At 38.7% G+C, this 20,842-nt stretch overlaps 2 protein-coding genes across 2 annotated transcripts in view; both read right to left on the bottom strand.

Annotated features, from left to right (window-relative positions):
• Nucleotides 1-8,648: 8,648 nt before the first annotated feature.
• LOC133571702 (major histocompatibility complex class I-related gene protein-like) overlaps nucleotides 8,649-20,842 on the bottom strand; it is a 110,293-nt gene continuing 98,099 nt past the window's right edge. Inside the window, exon 9 of the mRNA XM_061924247.1 lies at nucleotides 8,649-8,780. The gene's annotated coding sequence lies outside the window, so the exon portion shown is untranslated. The remainder of the gene's footprint in view (nucleotides 8,781-20,842) is intronic.
• On the bottom strand, nucleotides 13,045-16,137 carry LOC140676655 (class I histocompatibility antigen, Non-RT1.A alpha-1 chain-like). Its single transcript, XM_072916223.1, has 5 exons — nucleotides 16,077-16,137; nucleotides 15,411-15,471; nucleotides 14,416-14,682; nucleotides 13,602-13,880; nucleotides 13,045-13,520 (listed from the first exon to the last, which is right to left on the bottom strand). The coding sequence occupies exons 2-5, from the start codon at nucleotides 15,463-15,465 to the stop codon at nucleotides 13,045-13,047; spliced, it is 1,077 nt and encodes a 358-aa protein (XP_072772324.1). The 5' UTR covers nucleotides 15,466-15,471; nucleotides 16,077-16,137.

Genomic DNA, 20,842 nt, shown 5'->3' with positions numbered 1-20,842 from the left:
CAATGCAGAACAAAAGTGATTTAAATCAAACAAATGCAAATAAACAGAAGAATGTTCGTTTGCATTTCGCATCAGAATTAGCTTCTTCTTTTTTTTTAACTCCCTTTTTATCGTTACTATGAGACGATGACGTCATCGAGCGACTTCTGGCGACTTTTACAACAGAATTAATTAAAATGAATGAAATAAGTTTTATTTCGGTCATATAATCAACCATCAACCATTTTGTGTGACCTGTTTAACAGAACAGATTAGACATATTAACAATCATACACATTTACACACAAAAAGAAAAGAAAAGAAAAAGAATGACCGAAAAAGGAATAGGCTGAAGCCAAAGCTTATATTTGCCTATCCTATACATTCTCTGAACATTAGATTGCCTGGAACATCAACGTTAAAAAAATAAAATAAAATAAATGGGATGAAAGTAATTGTTACTATATTTTATAATTTTCAATTATTTCACCTTTCAAGGTTTTCTTAAACCTTAACAAAGAACTACATGTCTTCAGCTCATCACTGAGCTTGTTCCACAACAGCCAATAGCTACTCTCCTTACTGAGGAGGTCATGACACTGTTCAGCACCAGACGTCCTCCAAGCACCGCCTCACCATTTCCACCATGTGGAGCCAAATTCAAGTGAGTAAGGTTGATATTCCAATGCTTGTATTCTTCTTTAATTAGTTATTTTCTCACTAAGCAGGGTTTTACAGTATGATTGATGTTGATTATGAACGTGTTCAAACATGTACTGTCGAGTGACATTGTCTAGTTTTATGCTAGCAGTGCAGCAGCAATATTTATGTCTTCATTCAGGTAACTTTCACCCATATAACTAACTCTGTGTTTATTGTGCTTGTTACTAGTGATCATTTCACCCATATAACTAACTAACTGTGTGTTTATTGTGTCTGCTACTAGTGATCATTTCACCCATATAACTAACTAACTGTGTTTATTGTGTCTGCTACTAGTGAACATTTCCCCCATATAACTAACTAACTGTGTGTTTATTGTGTCTGCTACTAGTGAACATTTCACCCATATAACTAACTAACTGTGTGTTTATTGTTTCTGCTACTAGTGATCATTTCACCCATATAACCAACTGTGTGTTTATTGTGCTTGTTACTAGTGATAATTTGACCCATATAACTAACTGTGTTTATTGTGCTTGCTACTAGTGATAATTTCACCCATGTAACTAACTGTGTTTATTGTGCTTGCTACTAGTGATCATTCCACCCATATAACTAACTAACTGTGTGTTTATTGTGTCTGCTACTAGTGATCATTTTACCCATATAACTAACTGTTTATTGTGCTTGTTACTAGTGATCATTTCACCCATATAACTAACTGTGTTTATTGTGCTTGCTACTAGTAATCATTTTACCCATATAACTAACTGTGTGTTTATTGTGCTTGTTACTAGTGTTAATTTCACCCATATAACTAACTGTGTGTTTATTGTGTCTGCTACTAGTGATCATTCCACCCATATAACTAACTAACTGTGTGTTTATTGTGTTTGCTACTAGTGATCATGTTGCCACCTGTCTTATGGCATAGTTTTAACAAGTAAATGGTCGTTTGTTTAGTATGCTAATGATCGCTTATTAGCATGTATGCTAGGTGTTTAGCTGTGGACTAGAACTTGGTCAGTCTTAGTTAAGTTGTAAGTTTACTTACTTACAGTCTTAGTTAAGTTGTAAGTTTACTTACTTACAGTCTTAGTTAAGTTGTAAGTTTACTTACTTACAGTCTTAGTTAAGGTGTAAGTTTACTTACTTACAGTCTTAGTTAAGTTGTAAGTTTACTTACTTACAGTCTTAGTTAAGTTGCATAAACGTTTATTAAGTGAATTGTGACTCCAGAATATCTACTATCTTGTTTTTCACAGACCCCAAATGAATTGAGTGGACTAACAGTTGGTAAGTTAGTTTATATTATACTGCAACAGTAGACATTATCCAGCATGTGATAGATATTATCTTAACTTACTTTATTAAACAGCATTAAATGTGAGCCACGTTAGACACATTAGCAGTAATTCATGTTGCCAGAAGTGATTGATAAATCATCTTTGCTCACAGTTAGCATGTCTTCATACTATACCAGCTGTTTAAAAAAGTATTACTTTCAAGTAATGTTTCTATTTTCTATAAAAACACCACATTTTAAGCACATTAATAGGTAACTATTTGTTGACTGTTTTCTTGGTCATTAATGTTTTCTCTTTTTATATATAAACAGAACATGTTGCTGCATGTCTTGTTTAGCCAAGAGCAGAATGTCAGGCTGTGTGATCCAACACTTGATGGCTTCCTAAAAGAAGGTCAGTCTTAGCGTCAAGATAAAACAATGTTACAATCAAGATGAGGGGAGTCCTGAACCAATATTCATATTGAATATTGGTCCAAAATCAGCAACAAAACATGTATCAGATGATTTCAGCTTGCATTAAACAATGTTGCAGACTAAAACTGCAAATTTGTCAGTCATTATAAACAATTATCACGTCATTATTGTTGTACAGCATGTACACACACACAAAGTCCCCAAGGCAGAAGCTTAATAGAAAGTATCCAGTAACAAACGTCTTCGCATCATTCAACTTACTGCGTCATGAGCTTAATTTAAAGAATTATTGTGGCCGTTGGATGTACCGCAAAAACAATAAAACTAATTAGCACTCCACTTCAAAAGCATACATTAGGTTAGTGCTTTTGATACAAACCATTGTTCTCTTAAGTAATTTCACTCGGCCAATAATTTTCTAACATTCTGCCATACCAAAATAAAAGAATGTGCTTTTATGTCGTAAGTTTAGTGTTTTTCAAACCCAACATTGTTCTGTGAATAATTTCACTTGATCAAGCCTTTTTAAACATTCCACACTATAAAATAATAAAAGTATGTTCTATAATTTGTGCTAATATATCAGATTAATATCAGTGTCAGTTTTGTTTTAGTTCTAGTCTGACAATGCATTTTAGTGTAAGTCATATTTTAGTCATCTAAATGGATTTAGTTTTAGTGTAGGTAGTCAACATTTTAGTAGACTTGAATTACAGTCAATTTAGATAAAAGTTTAAAGGATAACGCATCTTTGAAGTTGACTTGGAATCTTCCGAGTCACATTGAGCAATGAAGAACTTGGTAATCCCTGACCATCAACATTTATCTTCACATTTAATTTAAAGGTTGTAACGAGAGCATTTACAGTTCCATTTAATGCTCCTGCTTTGTTCATATTCTTTAAAACACATCATCCTTAAACTCAGCATCTGATGTTACTATTATTCTAAACTTCACCATGTGTAACACTCCGGAGTAAAGCAGCTGTTGCCGAAGGAAGTCCTAAAAGACCATGCCATGATGCAAAAGCGATAGGTGGCGCCAATGAAACAAAGAGTAACACATTTAAAGGGGTCTGAATACTTTTCGTACCCATTGTACTTTTCATCACCTATTTCATGCACAGTGTTGTGAGTTGCTCTATTGTCAGAGGTTGGTCACTAAATACTGCTGATCAATGTGATCTTGTAGGCTGGAACCAGTGTCCAGCAGCATCTGAACATCACCACCCAAAGCTGTCAGCCCTACCTTCTTGCTGAGGGAGCAACAAGAATCACACCTACTTCCTTGTGACTGACAGGTACGCACTTCCATCTATGGCAACAGCTTCTGTGGGAGCCCCTTAATGAACTCTTTGAAGTGTTTTATGTCTTTTGGTACGTCATATAATTGATAAGTGATCATTTAGGCTTTCATGCATAGCTTGTTCACTCTGGTGAAGTCCTTCAATGCAAGGTATTGTTGCAGGTTTTGTTTAGCTAAAAAAGATGACTTCCAAACAGAATTTTCTGAAGGTTCTCCCAAAATAGTGTAGTGAACCAAAGACACAAGAATTGTCTCTTAATCCAACTCTTGCCTAAGTTTTAGATGTGAAGAGTTCATGCTCATTTAATTCCCTGACATATTTTCACACAGCTGAGAACTTTTCAGTTGATGTGATGCATGACATTTTGGAAGGGGTGGCCCAGTATGAATTGAAATTATTGTTCACATATGTCAAAGAACAAAATGTTACATTGGGTGGAATCAATTTAAGAATACAATGTTTTGAGTATGGATTCATTGAGAGAAACAAAAGGCAAGAAGCTGTGAATTTAGGTGGAGAGTTCAATGATTTTGAACTGAATGTGTTTTAGTCATGAGGAATATTCCCCTCATATTTGGAGATTTAATATACTCTACTGACCAACATTGGAGTTTACTTCTTTCATTGGTATGGACAGCATACATTGTATTTTCACCAATTTTATCACAAGGACTGTGTGTATATTTAAAACATTTGACTGTGGAACACCACAAATTGTTCAAGATGTTGTATCCTCAGAACATTTTTTTTTACCAATGCACCATTTTCTTGTCCATCATCCATGTTGCATCCGGAAAGTAGGACCTGTACTTTATAGTCGGTGCACGCTATATGAGGGAAAGCACTTTTTTTCCCCAAGAAACAGCTCAATTAATTAAAAAAATATTACAAAAACGCTTGCTAGAAAACACCAGACTCATATGGCATGTGTTCGGCAATCTTCAACAATCTTTAGTCAGTTGGATATTGGACAATGAAAAATGGTGTGTTTAAAAATGGTCAAAGGAGGTTGTGTAATTGCCATGGCAACAATGCAAGTGCCCAGTAATGTTCAACTTCTGAAAGTTATCTGGGCTAAACTCAGTGGGTTTATTTACTGCCCACATTTGGTCATTTGTGACAAATTAGAGAAAGAAATGCTTGTGTTTTACCAGATTAAGTCAATTCTAATTATAAACAAGACACTTTAGCTTCTCACTTGACCTTTTATGTACAGTAACCATTCAAGAACATGTCCATGCTTATGGAGTGACCAGGTCAAAGCAAAACTTAGTGGTGTTCCATGTTGACAACCTGCATGATCCCAGGCCTTTTGACATACAAATGTCATGCAGAGAATGATAGAGCTTTGTTTGTGGTACCATTTTGTGTTCTCTTGTGAGCTAGCACTGCTCATTTCAGTATTGATGACAATTTAATAAATGTTGTTGCTGTAAATGTATATGTATTAATTTCTGATGCGTTACTAATTTAGTAATATAGAGCATAATATAAATATGTAGCAAAATAACACTGCAGGTAAGTACAAATTACTACAAATTGGTGTTAAGTGTTATCATATTACTCTGACCAGTGTGGAAAAGCAACAGTGTTGAATATTTTTTACACATTTCATTGTTAATTGTGACACTAAATTGAGTAGAATTAACTCTGAAAAGTTGACACTGGCCATAGAGTAAATTTTACTCTAATTTTAAGTGGGACCAAATGTAATCTGAAACAGTTAATATCAACTCTTTAAGAGTTAATCCAACATGCGTTTGCGTTTTTTTTTTTACTGTCTAGTAATATTAATAATTAAGATAGAAAACACAATAAGATCATTAAAAACCTAATCATTGAACATGATCAGTAAAAAGCCTGATTAAAAAGGTGTGTCTTTGTGAGGTCGAGTTAATAACGTTCAGTATCATGGCAAATCATCAATTTGACCATCAAACTTTGACGCTTTATGGAGTAGGTGAAATTACTTAGTTCAGCTCAGTTTATTTATTTAACTCATGTGTAATGTTCATATTGTTGTTACTCAGCCAGGGTTTGTGGGTCTGATGGACCCGTTGCATTTTGTGGCTTTTAATGCCTCACAATCAAACACTTTTATGTTAAAATACTGAACAGTTGTTTATTGGGATAAGGTAAACATCTGTTCAGTATTTTATTGGGATAAGGTTAACATCTGTTCAGTATTTTAACATAAAAGTGTTTGATTGTGAGGCATTAAAAGCCACAAAATGCAGCGGGTCCATCAGACAGATGTTTACCATATCCCAATAAACATCTGTTCAGTATTTTAACATAAAAGTGTTTGATTGTGAGGCATTAAAAGCCACAAAATGCAACGGGTCCATCAGACCCACAAACGCTGGCTGAGTAACAACAATATGAACGTTGCACGGAAAATTTCTCTGCCAGTTTCTGCATTCCACAGGGAATCTTCTTTTGTGTTTCTGCACCTGCGGTTCCCACACAAGGTTGCAACATTGTTTGTCAACACTGTCTGCTCTCATTTTCTCGCACATTTGACCCTCTGATGTTCTGTGTACCTACACTCTGTCCTCCTCCTGTCTAGGCCTGCTGTGTGTGTGTGTGTGTGTGTGTGTGTGTGTGTGTGTGTGTGTGTGTGTGTGTGTGTGTGTGTGTGTGTGTGTGTGTGTGTGTGTGTGTGTGTGTGTGTGTGTGTGGGTGGTACACAGAACATCAATTTCCACACTTCTTTTAGCCCCGGGTCCAGTGGACCCGAACATCTTATATGTAATAGAAATGTGTACGGTGTGTGGTCATTAAATATGTATTCTGATATATGTTCTTCACAGAAAATGAGCCAAAGTCAGTGTGTCTCAGTTTGAAAAATGTATTAATTGTATCATTTTTCTTTTAATAAAAAATGAAAACGGGTCCCACAGACCCGAACACCACACAAGCACATTTAAAAACAAGCCCAGTTGGCCAAAGTGCTGTACAGACATAAGAAACAATTTGCAACAAAAAAAGGGGCACATAGTGTCACATTTATATTGTAATATGGAAGGATGAATACAACACAATAGCTTAAAAGAAGTGCAGAATCACCTAAAATACTATAATGTAATAATTAATAAATATACAAAACAAGAAATAAAAACAACCAAGAGATCCTGTCTAACTGGATTTGAACGTCATGGAGTAAAAAAATATTTTTAGCCTAGATTTAAATTGTCTCAGAGACTGGGAGGACCTAATAGATAGTGGAAGGTTGTTCCACAGTCTGGGCCCTGCCACTGAGAAGGTTCTATCTCCTCTGGTTTTTAGCCTAGTTTTTGGGACAGCAAGGAGGAGCTGGTCTGAAGACCTCAGGGTCCTGCTGGGACAAAAAGGCTGCAGCAGCTCAGTAAGATAGGGCGGGGCTACTTGGTGTAAGCATTTAAAAACATTGAGTACAATTTTAAAATTAACTGTAAAAGTAACTGGGAGCATAATAATAAACTGAACAGTTCCAATATGTCAGGAGCAGCAATAATAATAATTACAACATTTACAATAGATCTTTAGCAGTTCTGCTGCTCGTGACCTAACAAGTGCAAATAAATGAGGTTTCCTCTCTGGCTTTCATACAGGGTTTCTGCAGGTATCAGCAGATCTAATTTAGTGCTATTTTAATGCCACTTAAAACACATTTAATGCCCGTGTCCTATTGCAGGTAGTTATTATATATAATCAAAAACGTACTATTGTCTATATGGACACAATTCTAAACATTTGACAATATTAATCTTGAATAGTTGAACAGCTTACATTAACTGTTACTCTGTAGTGAATTAAAATTGACTCACAAGATTGTTTAATCTGGGAATGTATTTTTCTGTAGTGGTAGCAGCAGCTGCCAGTTGCGGTGGCGACAGCAGAGGTTGCTTTGTGGGTCACGCCCAAAGAAATTTTGCACCGTTAACCGCCGCCTGCCTGTAATCGCCGATTTGAGATGAGCTAAAAGCATTTGTTACTTTATTGAATTAAATGTTTAGTAATGCCTGTGGATATCAAATGTAATGCTTTTTAATGCCATTTAAGGACAAAATCCGTTCAGTGAATTTTAATACTCACCCGGAAAATCCCTGTCATGTTTTCGATTTTCAGATTAATCGCAATTTTTATTTGTAACTATTCTTAATCGCTTCAAAAACATCAAAAATTGATTTAAATTATTATAATTGTTTTCAATCTGTTCTGTCCAGCCACTCAGACAAATCATGTTGTTGATGGAGATGATCATATCTACTGTACAGATTTACTTTAGAAAAGTGTGGGATACTTATCTTACCTTATTTGTATTTGACTTTATTAAATGTTTGGGTAGAATTTTATCAAACAAAAACTAATTACTTTAATGTATTATATAAATTGTTCATAACTGTTTATTTTATGAAGGAATGTAGTTAATCGTAGAACCGGCATCTAATGTTATTAAAAAAAGTATTGGTTTTGAATCGAGAATCAATTCTGAATCGAATCGTGTGGTGCCCAAAGATTCACAGCCCTACAAGTTTACATTTCTTTGTGCTATTTTCTTGCAAATGTAAGAGGTCATTAGCCCAATTATGGCTTTATAGATAAAAGTGTACCAATGCCTCAAATTTCAAGTAGAAAGATCTGGCCATCTTATGTGAGAGTACAACTCACAATGATGTGTCCTGGCTTTACCTTTGGTAGTAGATAATAAAGTTGTTCCTTTTTTTAAGTTACTGTCTGTATGTAAGAGCTGTAGAACGTTATGTTATCAATTTGACCCATTTTCTACCAGTTACTGCTATTAGCATGTAGCATTTCCCTCTTGGCTAGAATCCCCCCCTAGTGTTTGGGAGGTGCATAGCGTTTGGCCAATGAATTACAGAGCTGTGTAGGAAAACGAAAAGACATAATTACAAGTATCCAAGTGTTACAGTGCAAGTGACCCCACCAAAGGCAGCAAAAACATTTGATCGTAACTCGTTTTCTAAGACATTAAAAAAAACATTAAAAAAAGAGACCGTATAACACGAGGAGCAGTTTGATGATGAGCAAAGCACATCTCCTTCTCGTCTTCAAGTGTGACCACGCTCCTCAGTGGTCGCTCTGTGTCCCAGTGCTCAAAAGATCCTGGAGGAAAAGGATGACAGCATAAGAATCCAAGTGGAAATGTTAGCTGAAAGACGAGTTTGGATGCGTAAACGGTCCATGTGAGCTAGGCCTGGGCGATATGGCCTAAAAATAAAATCTCTGATTTTTTCACAAGAAAGTCGATTTAGAGTCAGTTGTTCTAGGTGTGTTGCCGCAAATCTCAACTACTGACAACACTTTTCTTTTCTTTAGAACAACGTCTCGCTCTCGTTAGTGTTAGCATTAGCCATGTTTTGCTAGGTGTGAATCTCCGCTAAAGAAATGAGGGTGGAAGCTCCTCAGGACAAAACATATTTTAAATCTGCAACAAAAAACTCAAATATATCGGCAAAGTGTGAGCTAACTTACTGTGTTGCGACTGATTTCATCCATTGAGTTCTCTGAGCGCTAGGTACCATCGTCACCAACTGTCAGACAAACACAAACACACCGTGACATCAACGCCTCACATTTTGTACCTTTACTTCTTTCCAAAGGTATGAAGAGTCCAGAACTTTTATGGTAGTCAGAATGCTAACGTAAGGGATCAAATACTCATGTTCCCCACTGTACATCTAGAAGGTGCATCTTCACTCGTATCAGATCTTTGATGTGTGACTCCATTGGTTGAGAAACATCAAGAAGCAGAGTGGTGCACTTCTACTTCCTGTCAAGAGTTAGATGTGTGACACGTTTACATTGCCTGCATGTCAGCAGGTCACGTGACTCGGGACAGGGTATCTTATCATCCATCCATTGCTACCGTACATTTTAATTAGGGCTGTCAAACGATTAACATTTATATTTAAAATAAATTATGATTTTTCACATTTTGTCCATAGTTAACTCATAATTAATCAAGGTTAATCACAGATAGTTTATCAGCTTTAATAAGTCTACCTTACACCAGTGGTTTTCAAACTTATTTTCACTAAGTACCACCTCAGAAAACACTTGGCTACCACCATAATGACCAGCATTGAAACACGGTAGCGTAGAAGAGGTTTTATTTAACAAGTATATTTAATATTTTTGGTCACTAACGTTCCACACAGTTTGAACAGTAACACTGTGTTTGAATATCAGTAAATAAAACACATCACGTCATTACAATATTTAATTGATTCTTTGGCGAACCACTAGATGGAGCCGTACGACAGCTTGAGAATCACTGCCTGAGAATCTAAACATAATTGTCAAGTTTTGAATACTATCAACATGGGACTGGATTTTTTTGTGGTTTTTTACACGTTTGTTATACATTATGCTTTTTAAAACAGCTTAACACAAACACTTCACACATGTGCACCACTTCTGACACAGGCACACATTTACTATAAATAACAATTGTACTATAGCATAAAAAAGTGCCTGGGTCAACATGTCGGGTGTGCTTTCCTTAGATTACCGTATAGTATCATTACTCCACAATACCGATCGGTCGCAGAATTAGGGGCGTTGACACCCATTTTGCAATTTCTGTGTAAAGTTTGTTGTTGTTGGTCGTGGGATGTGATGAGGACTCTGCTCACGGCAGCGGCAGATGGCTTCGGTCTTGTCGGGAGACCCTGCTGTGGGGCTTTGGGTAACTTTTCCATTTAGTGTGCCCTTTTCTTTGTTTGTTTCTGCTCGGTCTTTGTTCCCGCAGCACCTGTGTGTTTTCCCGCACTTATGGTGAGGGCTGACGGTCACACATCAGGCAAAGGGAAATAAAAAGTGCTGTTAAAGGAAATTAGCGTTAACTAGTTACTTTCCCTTTAAATTTGACAGCTCTAATGTTCACCAATACTAGTACCAAAACTATCAGCTTCCAAAAGCGCCAGTTTCCGTCTCTGCTATCCAGTAGGGTTGGTAACGATAAACCGGTTTGAGCGGATATCCAGTTTGACAAGTGAGCGATTCGGTTGAGTCGGTAGCAGTCACCTCATTCGATCAGAATCAGCTGTGAATCTTTAGATTCATCGATTAACGGACCGGGTGTTGCACGAGACTATCAATCAGTTGACAGGGGGATGCCTCTGTATCAGCAGACTGGGGTGGTGGTTTCTCTTTTTAAAAAGAGGAACCAGAGGGTGTGTTCCGACTATCGTGGGATCACACTCCTCAGCCTTCCTGGTAAGAGGTGTACTTGAGAAGAGGTTACGTCGGCTAGTTAAACCTCGGATTGAAGAGGAGCATTGTGGTTTTCGTCCTGGTCGCGGAACTGTGGACCAATTCCTTAAGGGTGCATGGGTGTTTGCCCAATCAGTCTATATGTGTTTTGTAGACTTAGAGAAGGCATTCGTTCGTGTCCCTTGGGAAGTCCTGATGAGAGCGCTCAAAGAGTATGGACATACCTCTATGACCAGTGTCAGAGCTTGGTCTGCATTGCCGGCAGTAAGTCGAACCCGTTTCCAGTGAGGGTTGGACCCCGCCAGGGATGCTCTTTGTCACAAATTCTGTTTACAACTTTTATGGACAGAATTTCTAGGCGCAGTCAGGGCGCTGAGGGGATCCGGTTTGGTGGCTGCAGGATTAGGTTTCTGCTTTTTGCGGATGATGTGGTCCTGCTGGCTTCATCTGGCCAGGATTTATGGCTCTCACTGGATTGGTTTGCAGCTGAATGTGAAGCGACTGGGATGTAAATCAGCACTTCCGACTTTGAGTCCATGGTTCTCGCCCAGAAAAAGGTGGAGTGCCATCTGCGGGTTGGGGAGGAGATCCTGTCCCTAGTGGAGGACTTCAAGTACCTCTGGGTTTTTTTTGTTCATGAGTGAGGGAAGAGTGGATTGTGATATCGACAGGCGAATCGGTGCAGCGTCTGCAGTGATGCGGACCCTGTTTAGGTCCATCGTGGTGAAAAGGCAGCTGAGCTGGAAGGCAAAGCTCTCAATTTACTAGTCGCTCTACCTCCCTAACGTCACCTATGGTCATGAGCTTAGGGTTATGACAAGATCAAAAGATAAGATCATGGGTACAATCGGCCGAAATTAGTTTCCTTCATTGGGTGGCGGGGCTCTCCCTTAGCGATAGTTTGAGAAGCTCTGTCGGTCAGAAGGCCCCTCAAACGCCTCGGAATCCCCGGGAAGAGGTGGACGAAATAGTTGGGGAGAGGGAAGTCTGGAATTCTCTGCTTAGGCTGAAGTCCCCCCGCAACCCGACATCCGATAAGCGGAAGAAGATAGATGGATGGATGGCATTTTTATGTCATCCGATCAAAGAAACATGTTTATTTAGATAGTCTTTTTTGGTCCATGTCTAAACATAAATATATTTGACATGTGATTCTGTTGTCGTTTTACTTTATCTTTGCCTTAAAGCATTTTAGGGATATATGTCGTGTTTTACACATTTATAGAATGGGTTTTTTTTCTATATTTGAAGATGAATGTGCCTACAGTGTTTTCATTCATCAGGTTATTTGTATTCTCATGACATTCAACTGATCAGTTGATTGTTCGGTTTGTCTGAGAAGACGTTTGACCTCAATAGAGTAGTTTTCATCAGTTCATGCTCTTAGACTCAGCTTGGACAGGTTTCGTCTGAGCGCCAAGGTCTTAACTATTCATCCAACATGAGGAGGAGCGTATGTACAGGAAGGAATGCTTTTGTTCTTTTGTGGTGTAAAAAAGAAAGTGTCCATCAACAAATGTTAACCATAGAATGGAATCATTCATACACCCTATCAAATCATTCCGTTTTTAAAATATAACCTTTTTGAATGGCATGGTAACCCATGTATCTTGATGCATATGGATTCGTCCATCACTAAGAGATGTCCAACTCTACTATCCAGTAAGACAAAGTGAAGATTTTCAGGCTAAACTTGTAACAAACGTCCACATCAGACTTTTATACGAGTGATCCTTCACCCCTGTTTTGTTTATGGCGGCTCAAAGAAAAGAGAATAAGATTGATTTACCAGCTGGATCATAGTTGGCTGAAATGAAAGACATAAGATGACTTGGACTTTTGTCTCCACACCACCTTTCTATGTGAGAGTGTGTGCTCTCTCTTTGAGGATCTTGGAGTGTTTGTTGGCACCTTTCCAGACTGGAGGAAAGCACCAACTCATAAAAAAAGAAGTGTGTCCCTCACCTTTTTTGTTCTTGTGACGTACGGCGACTACAACAATGATGGCGAGGATCACTGCAGCGACCGCCACCGTGGCGCCGACGGCGACCCACACATTGCCTGTTGAGAGCAAAAAAGCAGGAAGAGGAAACCTGAATGAGTACTTTGCATACATGCTATCTAATGTCCAGCATCGTTCTTGTGACATGGGTCAATAATGGTGGAAGTTCTGATATAATATAGCTAATGTTCTTGATTTGAGGACGTAATAATTCAACTTAATGTGTCGAATGCAGCTGAGATAGTCTCCAGCACTCACCACGACGCCGAGAGGGACAAGCGGTAGAAAATGGATGGATGAATGGGTGTCTTTCTCACCTTCATGGCTTGCGTTGCTCATGATGCTTCTTCTCTCCAGCTTGGTGACCAGGTCCTCTTTGACATCAGACAGCTGAAACACACATTCGTACTTGCCCTCCACTTCGGCCGTCACCTCCACTTTCAGATCCACGGTCATCTGGAAGGTTCCATCAGGGTTGGGCAGCATTTCTCCGTGCACCACGTTCTCCTGGAGATCCTTGCCGTCTTTCCTCCAAAATAAGGTTGCACTGCTGGGGTAGAAACCTGTCGCGAAGCAGCTGACTGGAGAGGACGGCGTCTTCTGGAGGAGAAACACTTCTGGAAGCTCTGCATGGGAAAGAGTGTAGGTTGTAATGTTACTTATGTTCCTACAGGGGGTGGGCTATCAGCGTACATCATGTGGTTTACCTGTTGTCATCAGTATGTCTTTACCAAAGTTCACATACGTTTTCAAGTTATCAACACAGATCCCAGTGTAGTACAACTTTAAATACTCGATATGATTTCGATCGTGGTCCAACTTGTGTTTCATGGGGACGGCTTGTGGTTTTGCTGCAGTCCATGTCCATGTCTTGGTGTCTAGCGCTAAAAAATCTTCTCCATCATAGCTGGACTGTTCCCAACTGTTGATTTCATCAGTCTCATCATTCCATTCACAGCCGTACATCCTCTGGTAAATGTGAAGACCTGAAAGAGTAAGACAAATTATATAAAATGGAGTAACACCTTATCACCATCAACCCACGTGCACACATACACACTTGTGTCTTTAAGAGGTCATACTATGATTTTAATCTACAATCACCACACTTCCTTGTGTTCTACATAGCCTGTAATGATGGTGCGTTTTGTCAAACTTTGGATACATTTTGCTTTACAGACCAACTTAAAGCTCTTTCTGAGTGTCTCTTGGAAACAAGTCGTGGTACCACACCCGATCATGTTTTTTAAAAGTTTCATTTAGGCGAACAAGCAGAACAACATACCGCAGTGCCACACTGTACAATGTTCCTGCTCACGTCACACAAATCAAGAAAAAAACAAACCATTAATAATAGGCTCCTGCAGCAGCTGCCAACATACAAGACAAGTGAGTTTTGATAACTTGAGCCCTCTAAGTGTCAGTCATGTGTTTTTTCTCTGTCATTATGGATGCCCACAGACAAGGTATCAGTGCAGTAATGTGTGTTTATTTTAGTACATCAAATATTTAATAACAAACCTTCAGTGTGGTTGAAGCGCTTCTGTAAACTTTCCAAGTCCTCTTTGTCCTTCATTTCATTGTGAATATTTAAATATGTCTGCCATTTAAAGTGCTCTGGATCCACTGTTGTAAAGTTCTTCATCCATTCTTGTTTGGCTTCTGCTTTCTTTGTGTTGCTGTCATAGTGACCGATCTGAATGTCATCAAGATAAGCCACGCCCACATAATCTGGGAAGTTTGTAACTTGAGAGGACGCAGTGTGGAAATACTTGAGCGAGTAAGTCACTGAGAGAAAAACAAAACAAGATGAGAGTTTTATCTTTTTTTTAATATCAGCAACGTTGTTCTATTAGTATTCATTTCAATTCTGTCCACAGTTGGGTCTTAAAGGAGAACTGTACTTTTTTTGGAATTTTGTCTATTGTTCACAATCATTATGAGAGACAAGAAGACACGTCTTTTGTTCTTTTTAAGATTTTAAACATGATAAAAAACACTTCAAAGATACGACTAATAGGAGTCACCGTTGTAGCGTTCAAACCCCTCTAAAACTAAAACTAAAAAATAGTTTGACAGTTTTTGAATGCATTTTTAAAGTGATTTAGAGGTAGAATGGATTCTTCCCATTAGCTGCATTGCCAACCACCAAGAACGAGCCAATTTTTACATGTTAGACTGCAAAAAAAAAAAAATGTTGTCTCTCATAATGATTGTGATTGATAGGCAAAATTCTAAAAAAAAAAAGTGCAGTTCCCCTTTAGCGTAAATACAAAAAACTGCTTGATACCACAGAAAATACATTATTTGTATACATATGTAGTGCATATCATCGTTTATTATTTGTTTATATTCCCTTTCAAAAATAAACTATAAAAAGTGACTAAAATGCACTTGTTCATAACCACTCATGTTGGGTCAAAGTAAACAATGTCAACAATAGTCATGAAAATAAAAACAGTGTCATAATAGGTGTCAATTTATTAAATGATTTTGGAATATTAGAATGGACTTACCAGGCACTACAAGGTGTATTTGCACAATTAGCATCGATAACACAAGCAAGTTCATGATCTCCTGTCACAAGTGCAGAATGAAAATATTTGTTAGTTAGCAACTTAGCGAGACAAAGAAAGTGACAAACTTACCTGGTGATCGTTAATAACAAAGTTGCTACAGCTCGGTTATTATACGGGTTACGGAACGTAAATTAAGTATTGTTGACAGTTTTTGAATGCATTTTTAAAGTGAATTAGAGGTAGAATGGATTATTCCCATTAGCTGCATCACTTGCCACCAAGAACGAGACGATTTTTACATGTTAGACTGCAAAAAAAAAAAAAAGTTGTCTTCTTGTCTCTCATAATGATTGGGAATGATAGGCAAAATTCTAAAAAAATTTTTTAAAAAAAGTGCAGTTCCCCTTTAAAGTAAACACAAAAAAACTGCTTGATACCACAGAAAATACATTATTTGTATACATACGTAGTGCATATCATCGTTTATTATTTGTTTATATTCCCTTTCAAAAATAAACTATAAAAAGTGACTAAAATGCACTTGTTCATAACCACTCATGTTGGGTCAAAGTAAACAATGTCAACAATAGTCATGAAAATAAAAACAGTGGCATAATAGGTGTAAATTTATTAAATGATTTTGGAATATTAGAATGGACTTACCAGGCAGTCCGCGGTGTATTTTCACGATTGGCATTGATAACACAAGCAAGTTCATTATCTGCTGTCACAAGTGCAGAATGAAAATATTTGTTAGTTAGCAACTTAGCGAGACAAAGAAAGTGACAAACTTACCTGACGATCGTTGTCGTTACAACTGTACACCTGAGCGAATGACAATTCACTTCCTCAATGTGTTCACATCAGGTAATGTGATGTTACGTTGCATCATTTTGGGGAGGAGCTATAAATGATCAGAATCAGCCATCATTGGTCAAAAATGTTTAACACACAAGGAATCTGACTTGGTATGCTGTGCTCTCTTGTTCAATGTAAAACAATAATAACAATGAACTAAAAATACAAAAAAGTACTTCAATAACTAATATGTGCAAGGCATTACTTTATTTACGTGCCTCCTTGAACATCATGTCCAAAACTCAAGGATAGGATAGGATAGAATAGGTCTTTATTGTCATTGCACAAGTACGACGAAACTTTGTTTTCAGCACAAACCCGTTCAAGATTAGACAAACAAACAGTGTACAGGGTTACAGAACAGGAACGCTGATGGGTCGCCACAAGGAGCCCCGTAAAAGATGGGGAAAAAGGTCAAACGCTGGGGAAGGATGATTAAAAAATTACAATGGGCTCCTAAGGGGGCCCAGTCTGGAGTGGGAAGAAACCTCCATACAAAGCACATATACATATTACAACATACATCTCGAGATATCTTGCAACAGAGGGAAGGGAGTGCGGGGTCATGGTGGTGGGCCGCAGCTCTCAGGCGCTGACCATCCTTTCATCACCCCTGAGGAATTTGCGTTGGGGCGGGGGGTATGTATGTGTGTGGCGTATATTTTTGTAGATGCATGTTTGTGTGTAAGCCTGCAGTGTGTCTCTGTTCCGCGGCCTTGATGTCGTCCAGTCGCTAGTCCAAAGTCAACAACAACAGGTGTGTGTCCATGAGAGACAAGAAGGGAGTTTGTTGTGTCTTCGCTGCACTGTCCTTCGGGAGAGTCTCGGAGCCAGGGAAACAATCCAAGTTAGAATGTTTTGTATACGAGTGAAAATAAAATTAGCTTTTCACTCTAAATTGTCTATGACTGGCCCTCAAACCTGTGAGGCAGAGAGTCCGATGTGATCCAAAATCACAAGAGTGTCCACTTTGTAGCGAAGATCAGAGATCTAAAACTGGACAAAAATGAAACTATAGTTTCTTCCGACGTCACCTCCCTGTTCACTTGTATTCCAACCCAGGATGCAGTAGAGACAGTGAGGCAGCGTCTACTAGGTGATCGCACCTTACAGGATGGATCCACACTAAACCCAGAACAGATTTGCCTTTTGAGAGAACTTTGCATTAAAGGGGAACATTATCACAATTTCAGAAGGGTTAAAACCATTAAAAATCAGTTCCCAGTGGCTTATTTTATTTTTCGAAGTTTTTTTCAAAATTTTACCCATCACGCAATATCCCTAAAAAAAGCTTCAGAGTGCCTGATTTTAACCATCGTTATATACACCCGTCCATTTTCCTGTGACGTCACACAGTGATGCCAATACAAACAAACATGGCGGATAGAACAGCAAGGTATAGCGACATTAGCTTGGATTCAGACTCGGATTTCAGCGGCTTAAGCGATTCAACAGATTACGCATGTATTGAAACGGATGGTTGTAGTGTGGAGGCAGGTAGCGAAAACGAAATTGAAGAAGAAACTGAAGCTATTGAGCCATATCGGTTTGAACCGTATGCAAGCGAAACCGACGAAAACGACACGTGCAGTTCCCCTTTAGCGTAAATACAAAAAACTGCTTGATACCACAGAAAATACATTATTTGTATACATACGTAGTGCATATCATCGTTTATTATTTGTTTATATTCCCTTTCAAAAATAAACTATAAAAAGTGACTAAAATGCACTTGTTCATAACCACTCATGTTGGGTCAAAGTAAACAATGTCAACAATAGTCATGAAAACGACACGACAGCCAGCGACACGGGAGAAAGCGAGGACGAATTCGGCGATCGCCTTCTAACCAACGATTGGTATGTGTTTGTTTGGCATTAAAGGAAACTAACAACTATGAACTAGGTTTACAGCATATGAAATACATTTGGCAACAACATGCACTTTGAGAGTGCAGACAGCCCATTTCAGGCCCGCTAAGAACATATATTTTTCCACGATTTCAGCACTCAGGTTAATCATACCTAAATAGACACAAAATACTGCATTACACAGGACTACCCGAATGTACTCGAATGATTGAAAAAAATTAATGTTTTTAAGCTAAATTATTGGTAAACACAGTTTATGTATAATAATTTACGTAAAACCGCGAGTAATGAATAAAGTTTTCATCAATTAATATATTCTGTAGACATACCCTCATCCGCTCTCTTTTCCTGAAAGCTGATCTGTCCAATTTTGGAGTTGATGTCAGCATCTGCTTTGAGTGTCGCAGGATATCCACACATTCTTGCCATCTCTGTCGTAGCATCTAAAGTGTGCGGAACAAACGACAGACCATTTCGTCGGCTTTCCCCACAGCCTCGTATTTTGAACAAATTTCGTCCAATTTCTTGCCACTTTCGCATCTTTGGGCCACTGGTGCAACTTGAATCCGTCCCTGATCGTGTTGTTACACCCTCCGACAACACACCGACGAAAGTGAGAAAATGGCGGATTGCTTCCCGATGTGAGCGAATGATAGAAAGGCGTTTAATTCGCCAAAATTCACCCATTTAGAGTTCGGAAATCGGTTAAAAAAAATATGGTCTTTTTTCTGCAACATCAAGGTATATATTGACGCTTACATAGGTCTGGTGATAATGTTCCCCTTTAAGACTACGTACTTTCAATTCATGGGAATGTTTTACCGACACGATGGTTGTGCCATGGGATCCCCAAATAGTAGCAAACATTTACATGGAGGACATGGAAAAGAGAGCTTTGAGCTCTTTTAAGGGAACAGCACCAAGTCATTGGTACAGATATGTAGATGGAACATGGGTGAAAAATCCTAAACCAATAAGTGCCAGCCTTCACCGAGCACATGAACTCAGTGGACAAAAACATCAAGTTCACACGTGAGGATGCCAAATACAGTAAGTTGCCTTTTTAGGACTGTGATGTCCACATTGGAGAAAACAGGGGCCTCCATGTTAGGGTTTACCAAAAACCGTCACATATAAATCACTACTTTAAAAACTCTACTTTTTGATTCACACCACAAACTGGGCGTTATCAGAACCCTTCAACGCAGAGCTGATAATGTTCCTACCAGCTCACAGGCCAAAGAAAAACAGCATAGGCATTTGAGGGAAGCCTTCAAAAACTGTGGTTAGCCCAATGGTCATCCTGTTCCAGAAATAACTAGAACAGAGTGGATTAGGAGTAAAAAAAAAAGTGTCACACGCAAAAAATATTGTCATTCCATATGTATCAGGTCTATCTGAGAAACTCAGAAGAATTTTTAACCAACACAACATCCCAGTACACTTCAAACCAGGCAACTCCCTGAGACAGAGACTGGTGCATCCTAAAGACCAGACACCCCACATCCACAAAAACAATTCAGTGTATGCTATCCAGTGTAAAGATGAATGCACTGATTCATATACTGGGGAAACAAAACAACCACTAATCCGACGCATAGCAAACTCTTCAGGTCTAGACTCAGCAGTCTACCTGCACTTCAGGGAGAAACAGCACTCCTTTGACAACAACAATGTACAGATTCTGGACAGGGAGGACGGCTGGTACGGAAGCGGAGTGAGGGAAGCTATCTATGTCAGGGTTGAAAAACCATCCCTGAACAGAGGAGGTGGTCTGCGACACCATCTGTCTCCCACATACAACACTGTCCTTTCAACCATTCCTAAAAGACACTGCAATTTAGCTTCCAACAGAAATCAGGAATTAGTTCTGTGACCAGAATGCAATTTGTTTACAACTGAATGGAATGCTTACGCGGGGGACTATTTTGAACTGGTAGTCGTCCATCCACAGCCATCGTTCTGCCACACAATACCTCAATGCTAACGAGGGGAAATTACACTTCAACGACTGTTGTTTTGATTGATTGATTGAAACTTTTATTAGTAGATTGAACAGTGAAGTACATATTCCGTACAATTGACCACTAAATGGTAACACCCGAATATGTTTTTCAACTTGTTTAAGTCGGGGTCCATGATACAGATATATACTATTTTCATAATACAGTCATCACACAAGTTAATCATCACAGCATATAAATTTAATTATTTACATTATTTACAATCCGGGGGGTGGGATATGCGGGGGGGGCTGGGGGGGGTTAAGTTTGGTTGGTATCAACAATTGCATCATCAGAGAAATTGACATTGGAACAGTGTATGTCTGACTTGGTACATACTGTGTGTACAGCAAGTATTGGACACAGAGAGAGATCAGAAATTATAAGAAAAAGTGACTACATTTGATTTTTTACAATCGGAAGAGGGATGATGAGGAAGGGAGGGTGTTAGTTTAGGGTTGAAGTTGCCTGGAGGTGTTTGCTTTGATAGTGGGACGGTATAGCTCGGTTGGTAGAGCGGCCGTGCCAGCAACTTGAGGGTTGCAGGTTCGATCCCCGCCTCCGCCATCCTAGTCACTGCCGTTGTGTCCTTGGGCAAGACACTTTACCCAACTGCTCCCAGTGCCACCCACACTGGTTTAAATGTAACTTAGATATTGGGTTTCACAATGTAAAGCGCTTTGAGTCACTTGAGAAA

This window comes from Nerophis lumbriciformis, linkage group LG01, assembly GCF_033978685.3.
Source record: "Nerophis lumbriciformis linkage group LG01, RoL_Nlum_v2.1, whole genome shotgun sequence".
Lineage (NCBI taxonomy): Eukaryota > Metazoa > Chordata > Actinopteri > Syngnathiformes > Syngnathidae > Nerophis > Nerophis lumbriciformis.
The sequence above is the reverse complement of the archived record's forward strand: the minus strand, read 5'-3'. Positions and strand labels throughout refer to the sequence as shown.